Source organism: Macrobrachium nipponense, chromosome 4 (genome assembly GCF_015104395.2).
Source record: "Macrobrachium nipponense isolate FS-2020 chromosome 4, ASM1510439v2, whole genome shotgun sequence".
Lineage (NCBI taxonomy): Eukaryota > Metazoa > Arthropoda > Malacostraca > Decapoda > Palaemonidae > Macrobrachium > Macrobrachium nipponense.
The window spans coordinates 126,741,314-126,762,467 of record NC_061100.1 but is presented as its reverse complement, the minus strand read 5'-3'; the positions used below and the strand labels follow the sequence as shown (position 1 = coordinate 126,762,467).

The following is a 21,154-nucleotide window of genomic DNA, read 5'->3' as shown; positions in this document are numbered from 1 at the left end:
TTAATTGCCCTGCCCCTTCCCATATTTTCTTCCACTGCTGTTTTTCATTGAGCTGAAATTCTCGAGTTTAAATGTTCTTTCCATTGGTATTACCGTCTCTTTTAGTGTTGCATTACGGCAAAATGCTCACCACGTATAGTTTCCTCTTGTTTTAGTAGCTGCGTTTAAGTTAAAATCCAGCTTGAAATATTGCGTGATGTGAACAAAAAAAAAGTTTTATTACGATAATACTACAAAAGAAACGTAAGGGAGGACTCTTAATTACAACCTGCTTAGCTCTTATTGGTTTGGATACCAAAACCTTATGAATATTTCCACCTGTATTTACTGAGACTTTGTTTTCGGGATTTTTCTTTTCGTCCGAGCCCCCAACACAAGTTATACAACACACAAAGCACTCATATGCATACCCACTCTTCACATTCCCTCATATACTGAAACTATTTTACGTTATGCTGTTCTCTGTGGTGTACTAAGAATATGCGATCTTTTAGTAGATTGACGCTAAACTTTAATCCCTAAGTCCTGAATGTTAGTGGAGACGGTTTTGCTCGAATATGAATTTATGCGACTGCATTGCTGCCATCAGCACGGGCTCGCTTATTTGTACAAATTTTGATGAGATGTTAAAATATTAGAGAAAAAAAGTGCCGGCGTTACGGCCTGCGCCATGGAACAAGAAACCGTAATGTTAACAAAAGCTCCCGTGACACCACCTTCGCTAATGGACTCCTTTTATTCGTTGGAACTCCGATGTCTTGAAACGAACTAGGCACCGATGATTTAGGTTTTTTTTTTATTACGTCACTGATGATCCTAGAGCAACAATATTTTTTATATGAGAATAGAATCGACGTCAGCTCCCTCGGTACGAGCGACGGCCCTTTTGTGCTGAACCATAATTAATGACTTTGGCAACATTGTCCCCCTTCTCAAGGCACGCGACTGAGAAAAACAAACACGGCCATGTTAGTCCACGTCGTCGGTGACGTCTCTCATCATTGATCAATCGCCTTGACATAAAGCAAAAAGTTAAAAAAATTAACAAAAATAAAAAAAACAGTTAATGGACGCAGGGACAAGACTTACAGAATGATTAATAGGGCATCACGTGAACTGGATTTGAACTGAATACACGACGAGGATAAAAGTCCAAAGAACTCTTCAGTGGAGGAGCAATTCTTTGTATTATTATTTTTTTCTCACGCCGTTGCTTAGTAATCATCTGATGGCTTTCCAAGACGAGTATGAATCATGCCGTAGGCTTCATCATCCCCGCCAGATTAAAAAGAAAGTCGTGTTTTTACACAGACTTAATGTGGATTCTTTTATTTACATATATTTGCACAAAAGTTGATTAATTTGTCGGTTTGATTTCCTCTCTCTCTCTCTCTCATCTATGTATATGTATCTGTATATACATGTATGTATATATATATATATATATATATATATATATATATATATATATATATATATATATATGAATATTTATCACATCACACCGTGATTCATATAAATAATTCTAGCTACAAACGTCCTTTAATATCTAATTCGCTCTACCTCGGAATTTATATATTTTCATATATGTACCGAAGGGGAATTTATATATATATATACATATATATATATATATATATATATATATATATATATATATATACATATTTATTAGTCTGATATCTTTTGTGCCTTATAATAATATAATAATAATAATAATAATAATATCTTTTGTACCTTGTCGACAACATTTTATTAATTATTACCTAATAACTTTCTACATTTCTGACATAACTTAAGTCGTATATAGTTCCTACAACATGAACATGCGAGTCTTCAATTTTGTTAACCCCATTGGCAATTTAGACACTTCAAGCAATTTCGGCATAGGGTAATAAATAAAAAAAAAGGCTAGAAAATTTATTGTCTGGCGGTGCTTTCATAGACTGAATGTGGTTTTTTTCGTACAATTTCATATTAATGACTATAAATGGTAAGCGTTTGACTTTGACGAATTAGCTTGCATGAGAAAAGTAAGCCAGTAGCTCTTTTAATGGGTGATGAAATAAAGCAAGAGCTTTTGTGCTGTTAGAAAGCCATTTTTTAGTCTAATAACAACAACATGGCCTTATCGAGAGGAACACAGGAACTTTGAGACAATATTGAATCATTTTAATTTATAAATAAATTTTTAGTGAAAAGGGTAAAAGATGGAGCCATTTACACAGCAATAAAGATGACCAGGTGACAATGGTATAGGGTCAGATTTGATCTTCCTTTCGCAGAGACTAATTGACATTATTGGTTGGAAATACTTTTGCGAAAAGTAAGACAGTGACTCTTTTGTCGTTTTCCCAAATAGCGTCTAACTAAGCAGTTTCACACACGTAACGTGTGTACACCTCCCCAGATACATTCTGGACACACACACACACACACACACACACACACACATATATATATATATATATATATATATATATATATATAACTAAATCACGAAAATTTGGAAAGTGATGAATATATAGATAAGGGCAAAATCCACGAGGGAAAGTGAAATAATGGAGTAACCGCTTCTCGTCCTTAAGTAAGCAGACGAGAGAAGTCGAAAAGACTCGTGGATTTTTTTGCCTTTGTGTATATATATATATATATATATATATATATATATATATATATATATATATATATATATAGTAACGAAAATTTGGAGAAAATGCGGCTTGGTAAAATCCATTAGTAATTATGGCTATTGACATATATATATATATATATTATTATATATATATATATATATATATATATTATTATATTATATATATATACATATATGTGTGTGTGTGTGTGTGTGTATTCCAGAATGTATCTGGGTAAGTATACACACGTTACGTATGCATATAACATTACGTTTTGTAAATGGGTAATTAACTTGTGCTACTAATATTTACTTTTACTGGAATCGTTATCAGCCAGCTTGTTATAAAACGACACCCGAAAAAAATAAACACGGACTAAATCAATTGTGCATTAATTCGAAGCCCCAGATCAAAGCCGTCGTCGCTACTGGGGAAAAAATGCATATTCACGATGACACAATTGTGAGTGATTGCCTTGTGACATTTCAGTTTCAGTGAGATTGATGATCGACAATTTAGCTCGTTCGTTCGCCCTTTTCATTGGAGTGTTTCTGGCATTTTAGCATACGGTATCAGATATCAGGACTGTTTGAAACCCCTCTCCCTCGTGAACTGATCATATATACCAGCATGAGCGCAAATTCCAGCGCACATTCCACACAACCAATTAACCAATTATTCGCATAATCAGCCATGACCAATGTGTGAACACTACACACCCTCTCTCTCTCTCTCTCTCTCTCTCTCTCTCTCTCTCTCTCTCTCTATGAAGCATCAGGAAATGACAGATACCGACGAAAAACAGCACGGCCACGACCTCTGGATGAGAGGTCGTTCCAATTAAGATAAGATGCGAGACTCCGATAGTATGGAAGGAGATCTCGTTGAAGGCTCGGCGCTCAGATCAGTTGCCTTTGCAACGTCACCTCAATCAATTTACTCTCCATTTCTGCGTGCCGAGTTCATTTTTTCAGTTGCGTCTCTTCTTCACCTTATTTGACACAGCACTGCTTTCTCTTCTCCAAGAGATTATCGCGAATTCGCGGTAGTTCTAGCTTTTCATTCGACGCTTTCTCCAGCAATCAACCGAACAGGGGCTGTATTCGATCCCATTTCTATTGGTACCAAAAGAGGCGACGCGCGAGTTCGCTGGCTGTGGTCAAACTGCAGTTACGACAATTGAATTGGAATTGAAACATTAGCTCTTGTTGACGTGCGACAAACGAAGTTCATCTTTTCATTTATCTGCGTTGTCTTTTTTTTTTTTTTTTATTTCTTTGCGCCAGGCATCTAAACACGACTTCGCGATGACTATTTTAAGCTTTGATTTTCCATATAACATTCCTATAATTTATTTCGATTTTGATCTGCTTATTTGATGGGACTTAATCTTGATATAAACTTCACCGGTATCATTATTCCGAAACATACCATTAGCATTCAGGAAATTTGTGTTCATTTTCATGGTATATTTGCGATGTTACCAATTACCCCATGTTCCGCTCTCTCTCTCTCTCTCTCTCTCTCTCTCTCTCTCTCGCGTACACATTCACCTCGTTCATCCTTTATCTCACCTGAAATATCCTGTGGGACGATTAACAGGAAATGACTGTTTTATCAGGCCCTCTTTCTCAATACATATGTGTAACAGATACACAGAAAGATGGATGCGTTTGTGTTCATCGATGCCTGTGTATTCCCATACAAGATGCAGGTTAAAAGAATGTTTCCTATTTATGTTTTAAAACTGTTTCGAGCAAAGCAATGACTTGGATACTTTAATGATATTGTGGCGACGACAATAACCTAAAAACTAAGTTTCGGGTTCTGTCTGCATAAACTCGAACGAGCCGTAAGAGTAAAATAGAATACAATGTAGAATGTAGGCCAAAGGCTATGTGCTGGGACCTATTAGGTCATTCAGCACTCAAACTGAATTTGACAGTAAGAGGTTTGAAAAGTGCAACAGGAGGAACATCTCGCAGTTGCACAATGAATCATTTGTTTGGAGAAGGTGGAAAGTAAGATGCAAAAAAGAAAATATGAATGGAGTTACAGTAAAAGGAATGAAAGGGGGTGCAGCTGGGGGCCGAAGAGCAATGAAGAACAAGTAAAAAGTGCCCAATCGAGTTTTCTGTACAACGTATAATGCTGTGTAAAACCTTCAGACCGGCAACTCTCCAGTTGCTCACTAGAAGCTGTAGAGTGAGGGTGTGTCCCATGGCTCCGGAAAGAGCTGTCAGGTGCACGATCCATGGCTAAATTTAACCTTAAATGAAATAAAAACTACTGAGGCTAGAGTGTTGCAATTTGGAATGTTTGATGATTGGAGGGTAGATGATCAAAATACTCATTTGTAGCCCTCTAGCCTCAGTAGTTTTTTTAGATCTGAGGGCGGACGGACAAAGCCGGCACAATAGTTTTCGTTTACAGAAAATTAAAGTGACTGTCAAAAGCTGCCCGCACTGGCATAAGCCAGCTTAACCTAACAAACCAACCAACCAATGTTTGCAACAAGACTTGGCTGAGAACACTCGGAACTGTCACATACATTACTGAAAACTGCTTCTGTTCCTTTTAGGCCGATAACCCAGATGGGGGACGTCTTAGGGGCACTTGAAATATTTTCCCAGAGAGGAATACTTCATCTCCTACAGACAACTCAGCCTTCTCCTTTTTTCAATGACGTTCTCTCATCTACTCTTTTCATTTGGGTGAAAATAGGCATTCTTCGCAAATAAGTGAATAGCGTTGTGTTTCGTTGCCCCTTTATATTATAATGTTCCCTCATCTACATACTGTGTTACGAACGGTTCGTCGCTCTCTCGCTCTCTATCTTTGATTGTAAATGAGAATTCTAAACGCAACAAAACTCTGTAAGGAGATCCCTAAGCTCTCTCTCTCTCTCTCTCTCTCTCTCTCTCTCTCTCTCTCTCTCCTGCTTGCTATCGTCCATTCTAGTGTAGGTAGCATCTATCAATCTGTAAAGTAGCGGTTCCCAACCATGGGGGACTTTCCGAGTTACACGGGGGTAATTGTGACAAAGGATTTTGAGTATATGCATATTATTTGGAATACACCTTTTGAGGCAGACAATGCTGGTAAGGATCGGGTGGTGGGGAGAGAACGACATTCTTACTTATGGTGAAAGGGTGCATGGGCCTAAAAAGGATAAGAACCACCGCTGTAAGGCTTACAATGATGACCAGACGGTGGGAGCCATTGAGCTGACGCCCTCCAGAAATCTACAGCAGGCTGCTGATTCAAAGAGACGTGGCGCCAGTAGCCCCTGATAGACAATTTACAGTAATGCTATTAAGATAATCTACGACCTTTATCAGAATGGGAAAAGACATGTAGCCTTTCAATGGTCGTGGTTTTTTTCTTGAGTATTTTTTTTTATTAACAATTTTTTTATTGTTTGTTTGCATGGTGTTTTCAAGTTGCATGGAACTAGTAGTTATTCAGCATCGGGACCAACGGCTTTACGTGGCTTCCGAACCACGTCGAGAGTGAACTTCTATCACCTTTTGAAGGGCTTATACTAGATAAAATTAGTAATGTTAGATAGTGTTTGATCGCTTCGGTAATAGTAGTTATAAATCATTCTAATTATTTTTAGCATTAGCAGCAGCAGCAGAAACGGTAATAATTATGATAATAGTGGTAGTAGTAATAATAGAACTAATGGCAGTGGCGAAAGGAGCAGCAACAATTAAATCTGCTTTCTGCTCCATTTCTCAAAGTTGTTCTATAAAGAAAAGTGAATTAAAAGAACGAACACCTGACAATGACATTCATCCCCGCATCAACAAAGGCGATATTGAAATACATCAGCACATGGAAACTAGTCCAAGACTAAATCGTCCCCTGCTTACTTGCAGAATCCACCTCAAAATGGCTCACCAGGATAACGAGGCTGCACTACTGCATGAATTCAGTACCAGAATTACAACGCTGACTATTTTAAAATACTAAACTGGAACACCGAGGATTTCTCTCTTTATTAACTGTTGTCTATTGATCCAGCGTTCTTTTTTCTGTAAAAGAAAACTATCGAAATGGCTTCGTCTGTCCGTTTGCACTTTTTCTGTCCGCTTTCAGATCTTAAAAACTACTGAGGCTAGAGGGCTGCAAAGTGGTATGTGAATCATCCGTCCTCCAATCATCAAACATAGCAAATTGCAGCCCTCTAGCCTCATTAGTTTTTATTTTCTTTTTGGTTAAAGTTAGCCATGATCGTGCGTCTGGCATACGCAACAACACAGGCTGAGTTTCATACAGCATTATATGCTGTACAGAAAACTGTTGGTTTATGAATGATCACGGATAAAATATTATAATTAACTGAAATTCTCATTATGGTTATCATCATGAAATGCACAGCACTTCTTGCTGTGAAGAAACACCCTTATGATGTTCAACGTTAATATATTTTACAAGATGACCGTTTCGGGATTGTTGTAATTAGATAACTGGAAATGAGAGAGAGAGAGAGAGAGAGAGAGAGAGAGAGAGAGAGAGATGGAAGTTGTTTGAGGACCGAGCGATTTTTTATGTCCACTTTGAAGTGAGTCCTTCTCGTGAGGGTCTTATAAACGCCACTCAGAGATGTTGAATTGTTTAGAGTAGACACAAGTAGATCCCAACACACTTGCCCATATACAACTATAGTCTCTAAAAGGAGATCCTGAAGTTTTTTCTTTTTATGGTGTCACTCGCAAACGTGACTGGCCTTCGTGGCTGACTGACGTTGCGTTTCGGTTTGTTGCTCTGCTTGTGATCATTATTTCTTCAAAATTCGGTTCTCAAAGACAAGCCTTCTCCTCATTCGGTGCTCTGTAGGCCCCTAGCTTCAACCCCTTTCATTCCGTTCACTGTACCTCGGGTCATATTCGCTTTCTCCCATCTTACTTTCCACTCTCTCCTAACAATTTTTCAATAGAGCAGCTGCCAAGTTTTCCTCGTGTTACACGTACTAAAACTTCTTTACTCTCAATTTCCCTTTCAGCGTTTTGTCTTTGGGCAAATTCTATATTCTATTCTACTCTAATCTCCTTACCTTCAAGAAAATCTATCTCCTATCACCGTTATTAATATTTTCCCAGGAGGTGGCTCTAGTCTAGGAGTGACCTGTCCTTTTTGTAAGCGCGATGTGTGATGAAATTGCTAGACCCAACAGCAATTATATTTAATGTTGCTCTCGTTGTTGCCGCTACGTAGCGATCTTTCTGAGCATCTGATCTTTTTTCTAAGGCGGTCAACTTCAAATAGAGGTCTATCGTTGTCGTTATGGTTAAATCAAGCTGGCTGCGTGCCAACACGGGGCTGTGTTCTTGCAATAGTGGGTGGATGAGTACGAACGATGTATAAGAAGCCGCTTTTTTAGAAAACAACGAGGGCGTGGTCCAACTATCCCTTTGTTTACAATTCGCTCTGGTGAGCCATCACCTCATATCCTCTCTCTCTCTCTCTCTCTCTCTCTCTCTCTCTCTCTCTCTCTCTCCTTATTCGATTCTTTCCTAGATAGAGACCCCAACTTCCCCAGGGGTTTTCGGGGTTCGTTGTCTAGGACTAACATTTCTTGGAGGTCGTTATCTAGGACTAATATTTCTTGGGGGTCGTTATCTTTGCGACATTTACAGTCTTTTGTTTATATTTTTACGGTAATTCCCAACAGCTTTTTGTACTAAACATGCCGCAAAGGTGGACAGATCCCGAATTAAAACCCTTGGGGTTCACTATCTAGAAAAGATCCCCTTATTCTTCTCATATTCATCAAGATGCAACTCCTTCTTTAATTAAGGAAAGCGTTTAATGAAGTAGTTCATGAAGCTTCGCGCTAAGTTACCGATGACAAGTTGCCTGACATTCTTCCTGTCATATCTGCTATCAATTCGTATCTATGTTTATTTGTTGAATGATTTCTACGTTTATATTTATTTGTGCTAGCAGTATAACACAAGTGCATTCTGGTCGTACCCATTTTAGCTTTCTTATGTGATTTGTTCGCCATTAACTCGTTCTGCAACTTAATGAACATTTTGATTTGTTGTATATATACAAGCGTGGATAATCATAACGACAATAATAAAACGTAGTTGTGGAGTGAGTTTTATGAGGATCTTGTCTGTGCCCTTCAGACTACACTGCCTGTCTAGAATTGAACAGAATATACAATTTAGGCCTGAGTTCAATGCTGAGGCTTATAAGGTCATTCAGCGCTGAAAGGGAAACTGACAGCAACAAGGTTTGAATGAGTAACAGGAGGAAAACCTCGCAGTTGTACTATGAAACAACTGTTATCAGAGGGAGGAAAGTCAGAATATGAACGGAGGTACAATAAAAGGAATGAAAGGGGTTGCAGCCAGGGGCCGAAGGGACGCTGCAAAGAACCTTCAGTAATGCCTGCAGTACACCAAGTGAGGTGCGCTGACGGCACTATCACCCAACGGAGACTGCCTTTGTAATACACAGAAAGTACGTACTTCCATAAACAATACCAGAGCCATCGAGCTACGTTAAATATTGACTCTAAGGGTGCTCCAGACACCGTACTCGACAGCGTGTGGTGGAGGTTCTTGCAAACTCATCTTCATGGGGACTTGTTCTTTGCCGTATTTTCTTAGTGAGTTTTCCATCAGTTACAAGGATATGCACAAGTCCTGTGAATAATCTTTTTTTGTTTATTAATTTTTTTTTCTTTTGCAGAGTTCCTCTTTCAGAAAAGACTTTTTGTCGCTGTGGAGCAAGTCTGCTCTTAACTTCAATGACTGTCAAGTTTATGGCTTATTTTTGGAGGAACTTTTTTTTTTTTTTTTTTTTTTTGAGGACTTTTTTTATTTTTGGAGGAACTTTTTTTGGTAAAAAGGGAATGAAATAGCAACCCTCCTCATATTCTGTTAAGTGGTCTGTAGGAAAACTGCAATTAGTATACGAATTCTGAATTAGTGTTTCTGGAAGTTTCACTGTTCCCGCAGATATATTCTGTTTTACCCCACTGGAAGGAGACTAAATGCCCTCTTTAGATAAGCGAGGGAAATTCAGATGTGTGTGTGTGTGTGTGTGTGTGTGTTCTAGCATCCTTCTTAATGTTCAGTCTAAAGACTAAAGTTGGGGTGTGCGTCTTCTGTTATTTTGCTTTCACTTTTCATTCCTGACACATTTATTATAATTTGTATAGCAAGTCTTGATGCAACACTCATTTAGATATACACGTATTTTTATCATTATTGAATAACGGATAAAAAACCTTAGAAAAGAAATGCCCTCTATCCGTATGTATAAATATCTTTTGTATGGATGCACGTGTATACATAATGATATATATTGTATTAAGAGATAAAGAGGGATCATTCCACACGCGAAAAGCCAACGACAGCTTTATGCCAAGATAAATAAACGTGAAATCAATATCGAGGATTGATTACAGGGGCATCTTTCTACGCGTATTATTCCCGTTTGAGGCCAATAATTTCTAAATAAAAATTAGTCATCAAAAACAGAGTAAATCTATAATAAATATTGTATCCAAATTAGATTTTTTTTTTAAACTACTTTGAAATCATTTTAAAAATCGCATAAAAGTATGACAAAGCCTGAAAGAGACTAAAAAGAAAAAAACGGAAAATATACACATTGCTTTTTCTATAAGCACTTCGCGAACAACTCATTTATGCATGGCGGCAACTCTACGAACTCTTCAAGTCAACAGGACCAAGTTGGTAACTCTCTCTCTCTCTCTCTCTCTCTCTCTCTCTCTCTCTCTCTAATCATCATCATCATCATCTTGAGTCTATACTGATAGTGAGCTAAATCTAGAGTCCCGGCTTCCTTCAGACGACCTCCGCCTTCGAGATGAGTTGCCCAAAATGGTTCCGTAGCCCTTTGCTTAAGTCCGCTTAAGTCCTATTTGTCGACAATATAACTTAATATACTTAGTTTGATACATACTTCAGGTATGAATACCTAAGAACAGAGCATACAATAACATCAAAAGCATTTATAGTTTTATATAGTTATATATTTACAAAACGCGACGCCCGCAAGAACTAATTCATCAATCAATCAATTATTTACAAAATGTATACCCATGTAGACAGTGGCACATTAAAATCAAACATACAAATATCCAGTGATCAAGTCCCATACTCCCAGCGTGTGGTTCTCATACCCCCAAGGGGTATGGCTACCCCCCGTTAAGAACCCCCGATTTATTTGTTTAATGATCCTCCAGATTGAGGCTCCTTCGCTGAGAAGGTAAATTCGAGCAAGACGTATTGACTCTCGAGCTTCAAGTTTCCCCTGGGGGAAGAAAAGAAGAAGAAATGATCGATTGTTTCATCCGCAGAAATGCTACGTTACGAGAGTATCGGCTTACTAAAACCTGAGGGATAAAGAAAATAAGCTGAAAATAAGATGAGAGAGAGAGAGAGAGAGAGAGAGAGAGAGAGAGAGAGAGAGAGAGAGAGAGAGAGAGAGAGAGAGAGAGAGAGAGAGAGAATATAGCTATTCTGACTGACGAGGAATAACAAAAAAAAACAAAAAAAACAAAGGACAACAGTGTTTCAGAAGTGAAAAAAATAATAATACAAGACCACCTAAGAAGCCTCGATGGACAGTACAGAATGAAAAGATTAGTAACGAAATCAAGATATTAACATCTAGAGTTATTTGATAAAATTGTGATAATAAAGGCCCAAGACGTAAGTAATGATGACACTGAAATGGCCTTGCGAGAGAAGAGGAGAGAAATGAAGAGCCCGAGGTTCGTGGAAGGGTTCGATAATAATATTCAGGTATATTAAAGAGCTTGACGCAAAGGATTCTTATTATGATGTAAGCTACTCAGTATGTTGCAATATGAGATTTAGGTCTGATGCCAAGCGTTGGGACCTATGAGGTCATTCAACGCTGAAAATAAAATTGAGAGGGCTGCAATTTGGTAAGTTTGATGATTGGAGGGTGGATGGATGATCAACATAATCAATTTACAGCCCTCTAGCCACAGTAGCTTTTTAAAAACTGAGGGCGGGCAGAGAATGTGCGGACGGAAAAACTAAAAAAAAGTATATATGGAACGTTAAAAAAAAAAAAACAGGAAACATACAGAGGAATAGAACCGTTTTACGTTCATCTTATCAGTTATAAAACTCTGCAGCTACCTCCGGGAGAGTAGTGTACCCGCAACTGTTTGTAGAGAGAGCGCTGAGGAACCAGGAAGTAAAGACCACTTCAACTTCTAAATGTTTACAAATCTGTCAAGAGAAAGAGATAAAAACTGGTATTTTTGTGATTCAATACACGGGTAGGGTAACAAAATGCAGACTTGAAACATAAATTCTGTAAGTGTAATTATGACTCCGCTATCCGCCATTACCCTAAAAAAAAGGAAAAAATAAAGTTATTAAACCTCCTCATATTTATTATGGTAAGCTAACTGTAAATATAGTTGCGGCTTCGCAGGATTGTGGACTCTTTGTGTAAGTGCTGCTTTTGCCACTTTCCCCGGGAGAAAGAATCTATATAGGTTTTATTCTTGAGCTAGAAAGGCCTGCTTTATGAAATCGTTCACTTGGCGAAAGCCGACAAATATTTCATGTTTATCATCACTTCTGTCTTTGTCTCAGTTGGCCGCCTAAGTTCAACAGACAGCGCGTTCAACTGTCAACTCAATGACAAGCGCTCGATATTCGAACTCGTGACCATTTTCCCGACAGGTAACAGATTACCGAACCTTTCCCTGAAAAAAGCGGGACGCCATATCTTAAAACCTAACCAGAGAATTTTCTTGAAAATAATCTCATTGTGTTTCCCCACACCCAAATTTCACTCCCATACCAAACTAGCCTAACATAACCTAACTTAACCCAGGGGCATGGTAAAAAAGAACCGGGCCTAGTGCAATACTAGCATACATCTCAGGAATTTGCAACCGGGGAAGGATGGGACGATCGATATGGGTGCGGTCCTTAACACCTGTTTGCCTTTCTTACCCTCAGCGCACTGAATTACGTAATTAGACTTTAGTCGATTGTACTGGGTTCCATAGCAAGTGAAGAGAAAGAGAGAAAAAAATAGTGATGAGCACTGTCAAAATTTATACCATCATGTGGTATACATCTCGTTAGGAGGTCTCTCAAGAGATAGTCCTCACCTTACATGACTGAAATCATTTATTAGGTATTTTCTCTCTCTTTCACTATACTGTTTTTTTTCCATCTGTCCACCCGCCTGTGGTCTTTGCGTATGGTAACACTGCGTCCCGGGCTTTAGATAGTTACGCTATGTGTAAGTTTTAGGTAAATAAAAGGATATCTGGGTGTACATTTGCAACCTAAAAGAGTTTTAAAAAATTTACTGTATGCGAATTACACCGTTAATATTCGAAATAGGATGTTATTATAATTGTTGAATGTAAGCTGAATGTAACTATATAAAGCCCTGGACGCAGTGTTACCATACACAAACACTACAGGCGGGTGGACAGATGGAAAAAACCGAGTATAGTTATCATCACATCATTTTGCTAGCTTCCTTTACTCTCTCTCTCTCTCTCTCTCTCTCTCTCTCTCTCTCTCTCTCTCTCTCTCTCTCTCTCTTTCTCTGTGAGTATGTTTGATGACTTTACACCAGACCAAGACCACATGTTGTCTGTGAGGGAGTGTCCCTAAATTCGATACTGCTGATAGCTGAAGTCGGAAACACAAAACTGGCACCATTCTTGGTAGTGCCAGTGACAACACTCTCAGGTCGAATTCCGATAAAAAAAAAACACATACATTCGCGCTGCCGGCAAGATGAGATAGTACTTTCTCATTAAAAATGTGTACGCAATCACAAGGTAATAAAACTAGAAAGGTCACTATAAATGAGAACTGTTCGCAGCCCACTGATACATACACAAACACATAGCATCAGATTCCATATTAACCTTCCGTTAATTTGTATTCAAATACATACAACGTATTTCGTAGAATCAAAGTGGGTTAATTAGTGTATGAGCTTTCTTGACAAAGCCACATAATTATACACACACAAGGACGCAAGTATATATACGCACCTATATATATATATATATATATATATATATATATATATATATATATATGTATGTATGTATGTATATATATATATATATATACATATTTATATATATATATATATATATATATATATATATATATATAGATATATATATATATATATATATTATATATAATATATAATATGTATGTATGTATGTATTTATAGATATATCATTATTATATACATATGATATATATATATATATATATATACTATGCTCAGCCAACCAAAGAACGCAGTTTATTTTCTCTCCCAGTAAAGCCATTGGCCAACAGCGGTTCTGAAAAAAAGTCATTTTTAATTTTCGAGAATTATGAAAAATATTTGATAAAGCAAATAAAAAAAAAACACTTCAGGGGAACAGAAAAAATAGACACATTAAGTTTTCTTACCATTTTCATAGATGAATTCTATCAAGCATAATTACGAAGCGACAAGTATTTGTAAATGCACTATGAATTTATGGACACCCTATATATATATATATATATATATATATATATATATATATATATATATATATATATATGAAAAATTAATTGTTTACAAAGCCAACAAATTTGTACGGTGGAAAATCCACATAGGAACGCAATAGAAAAAGTTGAGCAACCATTACCACTCAGTTTTCTTGCAATAACTTGGAATCGTCCGCCCAGATTTCTTCCCATCAGAAAAGTACATCCGTAAAGCAAGACTTGCTGGGTCCTTGTAACGGAGTTCAGTGATCTGAATAATTGACTTTTTTTTTTTTTTTTTACTTTAACCTCTAGTTTACAATATTGACCTTAACTGCGCCAATTAACGATGGTAATCGATGATCGGTACTTGAGATTGGGGATAAAGAGGCTTCATTGACTGGTTCAGTTCTATACACGGGCGTTACTTGGAACAGAAAGGCGGTGGAAGTAGACTTGTAATACACGTTAATAACATCCTATTTCTGAAAATTCTTTGCGCACTGGGATCAGACGAAATCCCATAACAAGACATTATATGTTTACACAAATTCCTTTTTTTTTATCTAGACAGAATGTAAATGATAAGATTCTGATCTTTATGGTTTCTATTCATTTCGCCTGCTCTTTCGTAAAGTTATCAATAACCCAGGAGCCTTACTGTAGAAGCAATGTAATTAGTGAAGTGGAAAAGAAACATTGGATTTTTTTTTTTAAGACTTTAGTTCACAATTTTTTCTTGCTCATGAATACGAATTTTGTAATCAGATCGTGCTTCCATGTCCAACTGAAACCATCTTTTTTTCTTTCCAGGAAGAAGCTCTTCGTCGGCAGCCTCTCACGATGAGGGAAAGTGACGTCACAAGGAACTGAGCGCGTGCGTCATCCGTTGTTACATTTCTCTGGAGTGATCGAAAGTGTATCAGAACACTGTGATTGCATTCAGACCGAGACGTTTCAGTGGAAAGTAGTTTTTTTCTGGCTCCAGTGACATTCGTAGACTCCAGTGAAACTAACTGGCAGAGAACTAACTTGATCGGTGAACTATTTACGAGGCAGTTTTGCCGAACCCACTGAAAAGGGACCTTTGCCAAAGGATTAACCGAATCAGGTAGCAAGACAGGAATACAAGGCACAAGTTCTACATCGTTTGCATCAAGTCGCGAAGACTTTCAATTGTATTTCGGCGAAGAGAAGTTTGCGAAGGACATAAAAAATGACGCTCGGCATAGTCGACATCGTGCTGCTCAGCATCTCCCTCATCGCGAGCGCCGCCATCGGCATTTACTATGGCGTCCGAGGGCTCCAGTCCACCCCCTTGGAGTACCTCCTCGGAGGGCGGTCGATGAAGCCGTTCCCGCTCGCCATGAGCATGATGGTGGGGACCATTTCGGCAATCACAATCATGGGAAATGCCGGGGAAATGTACGCCTACGGCACCCAGCTGTGGGTCATGGATGTGGGTATCGTCATAGGGATGACGATCGTCGCCAAAGTCTTCATACCCATCATGTACCCGCTCCAGGTGGTGTCGCTGTATCAGGTGAGTTTTCCTTGTTGTAAAAGGTGGCATTCATCGCAATTGTTATCAATATTCAGGAGTAGAGCATAGATTGGACCTATGAGGTCTTTCTGCGCTGAAAAGGAATTTGAGAATAGAAGAGCTTGAAAGGTGTGACAAGGGGAAAACCTCATAGCAGTTGCACTATGAAACAAGTGTTAGGAGAGGGTGGATAGATAACAAGATGAAAGAAAGAGAATATGAACAGAGGTACAGTAAAAGGAATGAAAGGGGTTGCAGCTGGAGGCAAAAGGGACGCTGCAAAGAACCTTAAGTGATCCCTACAGTGCACCGCACGAGGTCCATGAACTGCACTACCCACCTAAGAGATCAATATCCAGGGGATAATACTGTATTACTTTGACTCATGTTACTCTAATTCCTCTTGGGACTTTGGTCTCTGACAAATTTGACAAAGGAAAAATAAATATATAAATAAATAAATAAAAATTAGAGCGCCTGGGCAGAGGCATTTACACGTCATCACTGTTTCGAATATTCTTATTTTCATCATCCAGGATACTTAAAAAAAATCTCCCCGAAATTTCCGCTTGTTTTCGCTAAAAATGATTATAGGTAAAAAAAAATTGGGGGTTTAGAGTTATCAGTTACTTAGACATTTTCATTTTTTAAAATTATTATTATTATTACTGTTACCAGAAGTAGTAGTAGTAGTAGAGGTAGTAGTAGTAGTAGTATATTAGGGTAGTATTAGATGTAAATATAAGTATATGAAATTTCCTCTGGTTACTTCCAACACCAAGCCAAGAATAAAGTATTTCAAGTGGCGTCAAATCCTTAATAGCTGCTTCTGACACTGCTCCGACACCTTAAAATACCTTTGACTATTTCTGACACCTTTTTGAAAGCTCTTCCGATGGAAACACCCCATCACAGAGTCGGATAAGTACAAAAACATTATAATATGATTTTGCCAATTTCGGGAATTGTTGGGTCTTCCATAAAAAAGAATTCATAGAATCGGGTAAAAAAAAAATATGCTTTTGCCAAGAATTTCGGCACTTGCTAGTTCTAGAAAAAAAAAAAAAAAAAAAAAAAAAAAAAAACAAAAAAAAAAAAAAAACAGTTGATGTAACTGGAAAAATACAATAAGGACTTCACTGCGACAAATGAACAATCACATGCGGCCAAACTGGCAGCGCTTGCTAAACTTTATATATATATATATATATATATATATATATATATATATATATATATATATATATATATATATATATATATATATATATATATATATATATATATATATGTGTGTGTATATATTATGTATATATATATATATATATATATATATATATATATATATTATTTTTAAATTTTATGACCATTAAAGTATGATTTTTTTATATATAAATTTGTCTTTACAAAAGTAACAACAATAATGGACGAGGGTAAGAATGGAGCTTATAATAAATATTACATAATTTACAGGTGCTGTTGACTGGGTATTGCAGACATTAAATGGACGAAGTACCGGTGACCTAACTTCTGCTATGAGAAGTAACGCGTCATTATTCACTTCAACAACAGTGGAAGTGAATAATGTGAATAAAAATAAAGAGATGAGAAATAATAAATACCCTCCAGCTGTTTCTGACACCCTTTTGACACTTAGATGTGGACGTAATGACCACAAATACCTTCCAGATGTGTTAGGTACTAGTGTTCACGTTACTATCACTCCCACACACTAATATATTTCAGAGTTCTGGGAGCGTGGCATTCACACTTATACGCATATGTAGGAGGAAATGAATATACAATTTAAGCCGAATGCCAAGCGCTGGGACTTATGATGTCATTCAGCGCTGGATGAAAAACTGAGAGTAAAAGGTTTGAAAGGTGTAACAGGAGGAAAACCTCGCAGTTGCTCTATGAACGTAATATGGAAGAATATGAACGGAGGTACAGCAAAAGCAATGAGAGGATTGCAGCTAGGGGCCGAAGGGAAGCTGCAAAGAACCTTAAGTAATGCCTACAGTGCATCTCGAGTGAGGTGCATTAACGGCACTCCCCCTCTACGGGGTATACGCATACATAACCTGAACTTGTCATCAGCCGTTGTCTTTCCTTTGCAGTACATCGAGAGGCGCTTCAAGTCCAAGAGCTTGCGTAAGGCGACGGTCGTCCTTCAGCTCCTGGGCGGCTACTTCTTCATCGGATTCGTCCTGTATCCTCCATCCATCGCCCTCGAGTTCTTCACGGGTCTCCCCATCATGATCAACATCTTCATCATGGGCGCCACATGCACCCTCTACTCGGCATTCGTAAGTCCTTCCTTCGTCCTGTTTTAGAAAGATCTTGTCTCCAAAAAACCGCCATCATCATCATCATCATTATTATTTTTAGAGGATGATTCATCCATTATAGTTCAAACAATATCAGGATCTAGTCTTCTCAATGTAGGTTTGATACACACAGATATATATATATATATATATATATATATATATATATATATATATATATACGTATATATATAGATATATATATCTTCTTTTTAAAGCTTCAAATAAAATACAAAAAATTTAGAAGTGAGCAGGCCTCCAATATTTACCAGGCACGAGACACACCATTACTTTCGTGCAGGAGGTATTAGGGCTTGGCCACAGATCATTATTATCATTGTCAGATTCTAGCCATGTTTATACAGAATACATTAATTTTATAGCCAAGTAGGAGAAGGTCAATCGTAACGGCTAATAAAACTGTCTCTTTCCATGATTTATATCAGCGGTATCTCAACCTCTTCTTCTTCTTCATTCAAGTTCGTGGCATCTGACCTTCTGCATCTTACTATCCCGTTACGCTTTTTACTGAATATTTTTATTGTTTTTGTTCCTGAACTTTCCTATGTGTTCTCTAAACTTCTTTTATTTAGCTTATTTCTCTTAAGTTGGTTATCACAGCTTCTTTTCCCAGTTCTTTATTGCTATTTCAAGTTCTTTTTCTGCTGGTGACTGACTGACAAAGATTTTAAGCGCACGTGCCAAGCACTGGGGCAACTACTAAGGCCATTCAGCGCTGAAACGGAAATTGACAGTGGAAAGGTTTGAAAGGTGTAACAGGAGGAAAACCTCGCGCTTTCACTATGAATCAATTGTTAGGAAAGGATGGAAAGTAAGACGGAAGAAAGAGAATATGAAAAGAGGTACAGTAAAAGGAATGAAAACAGTTGCAGCCAGGGGCCGAGGGTACGCTGCAAAGAACCTTAAGTATGCCTACATTTGAACCGCATGAGGCACACTGACGGCGCTACCCCCCTCCAGGGTCTACTGGTGATAAATTTTGTCTTGTTCTTGTCTTATGTATTTTCTTAACTTCTACTCCTGTGGAAACTCAGCTTCCTTCCGTGTGTTCTACCGCTATTGTCACGAGTTCCTAATTCCTCATACCCGCATCATAGCAACTTCCTGTATGCCATTCTTATCAATATTGTTCCTCATTTCCATTTGTTTTCGTAATTTTTTCTCCTCCCTCTTCCAAGGTTAAATTATCAGAATATCTCCTTCGATGTCTTCGTTTCCTGAAGTTCTCCTTCTTCTAATCTTGTGGCCAGGAAGTTCTCCTGATAATTCTGTTACTTGCAGTTCTTCTCATTCCTTTTTTGGTTCTGTTCTTCTCCTTTTTAATGAATTTCTCTTAAGCCTTCTTGTTGTGCTGTGATTATTATTATTATTATTATTATTCAGCAGATGAAACCTATAGTCATAAGGAACAAGCCCACCAAAGGGGTCACTGACTTGAAATTCAAGTTTGCAAAGAATATTAAGGTGTTCATCGGGAAGAAGTGAGAGGAAGTCAAGGGATAGAAAGGAGGAAGAAACACCACCTATTAAAAATATAAACTAATAAATAGAGAGATAGATATGTATCACAACGTAAGAAGAGTATTATACTCTGTTTTTTTTTTCCATCAGTCCAACCCCCTGTGGAATTGCGTATGGTAACACTGCGTCCCGGGCTTTAGATAGTTACGCTATCTGTAAGTTTTAGGTAAATAAAAGGATATCTGGGCGTACATTTGCAACTGAAAAGTGTTTTAATAATTTACTGTATGCGAATTACACCGTTAATATTCGAAATAGGGTTATTATTATTGTTGAATGTAAGCTGAATGTAACTATCTAAAGCCCGGGACGCAGTGTTACCATACGCAAACACCACATGCTGGTGGACAGATGGAAAAAAACCGAGTATTAGGTAGTAACGCATTGCATTTGCGCTTGAACTATTGAAGTTCCAATAGCACGACATCCTCTGAGAGGCTGGAACCACAGTCCAGCGGTGTCAGGAGGAATAAAGGACCTCTGGAACTGGAAAGTTCGACAGCGATGCACATTGACAGCATATTGGTGCTGCTGTTCAGCGAATCTGGTTGTGGTCCAAGTCATTCATCCAAATATCTTTTATATGCAAGAGTCATCTGAACTTTTCCTTCAACATTTATCTCAACTGGACTTCGAATTCATTTACCACAAGCTCTTCTCTCTCTCCTTCCTGCGGCGCACTGCAGGCATTATCTAAGGTTCTTTGCAGCGTGCCTTCGGCGCCCCTATAGCTGCAACCCCTTTCCTTTCTTTTACTGTACCGCCTTTTATATTCTCTTCCTTCCATCTTACTTTTCACCTTCTATCAACTGCGAGGTTTTACTCCTGTTACACCTTTCAAAACTTTTACTGTCATTTCCGTTTCGGTACTGAATGACCTCATAAGCTGGCCTTTGGCCTAAATTCTATATTCAATTCAATTCAATTATTCCATTCTCTCCGTCTTCCAGGGAGGAGTGAAAGCAGTCGTGTACGCGGACGCCTTCCAGGCTCTGGTCATGGTCGCTGGCGTCTTGGCCATCGTGATCCAAGGGTCGCTGACGATGGGGGGGCTCGACAACATCTGGGACATCGCATATCACGGTGGCAGGATCGAATTCTTCAAGTAAGAACGATTAAATGTCGGGATTTTTCCTTTATTTTATTTATTTTTTTTTTTTTTTTTGTGGCAGGATCGAATTCTTCAAGTAAGAACTATTAAATGTCGGGATTTTTCCTTTTCTTTTTTTTTTCTTTTTTTTTTGTCACGTGCATTTGTGGGAATATAAAAGAAAATTCACAGAATTTTTGGGGGGAAATAAAATTTATATAATAATCAACATTCTTCTGCAGGAAAATTAATTTGATGAAATATTAGGTTTTCAACTTACTTTTTCAAAGCTGTAAATGTTGTTTGGTTTAAGAAAAAACAGTTATATTTAGGAATCATGCAAGTATCGCCAGAAAATACGTTTTTCTCTCCAAACTTCTAAACCCTCGTACATACAAAAAAACATTTAAGGCCCAACAAGCCCCTACAATTACCTGGAGAAAAGAAACCAACCGAATCATTATAATAGA

The 21,154-nt window shown here is 37.9% G+C and overlaps 1 protein-coding gene and 1 long non-coding RNA gene across 4 annotated transcripts in view; one reads left to right on the top strand and one right to left on the bottom strand.

Moving 5' to 3' along the window:
• Positions 1-21,154, bottom strand: part of LOC135211146 (uncharacterized) — a 152,399-nt gene that overhangs the window by 98,157 nt on the left and 33,088 nt on the right. Inside the window, exon 3 of one of the 2 annotated variants that reach the window (XR_010313628.1) lies at positions 11,515-11,893. The exons of the other annotated variant lie outside the window; for it this stretch is intronic. This is a non-coding gene — a long non-coding RNA (uncharacterized LOC135211146). Of the gene's footprint in view, positions 1-11,514; positions 11,894-21,154 lie in introns of those variants that run through there. 2 annotated transcript variants of the gene reach the window in all.
• LOC135211144 (sodium-coupled monocarboxylate transporter 2-like) overlaps positions 1-21,154 on the top strand; it is a 121,838-nt gene that overhangs the window by 92,440 nt on the left and 8,244 nt on the right. For both annotated transcript variants that reach the window (XM_064244303.1, XM_064244304.1), the window contains 3 exons: positions 14,993-15,722; positions 17,843-18,031; positions 20,545-20,699. In XM_064244303.1, coding sequence (XP_064100373.1) covers positions 15,396-15,722; positions 17,843-18,031; positions 20,545-20,699 — 671 coding nt within the window. In that variant the 5' untranslated portion in view covers positions 14,993-15,395. The remainder of the gene's footprint in view (positions 1-14,992; positions 15,723-17,842; positions 18,032-20,544; positions 20,700-21,154) is intronic.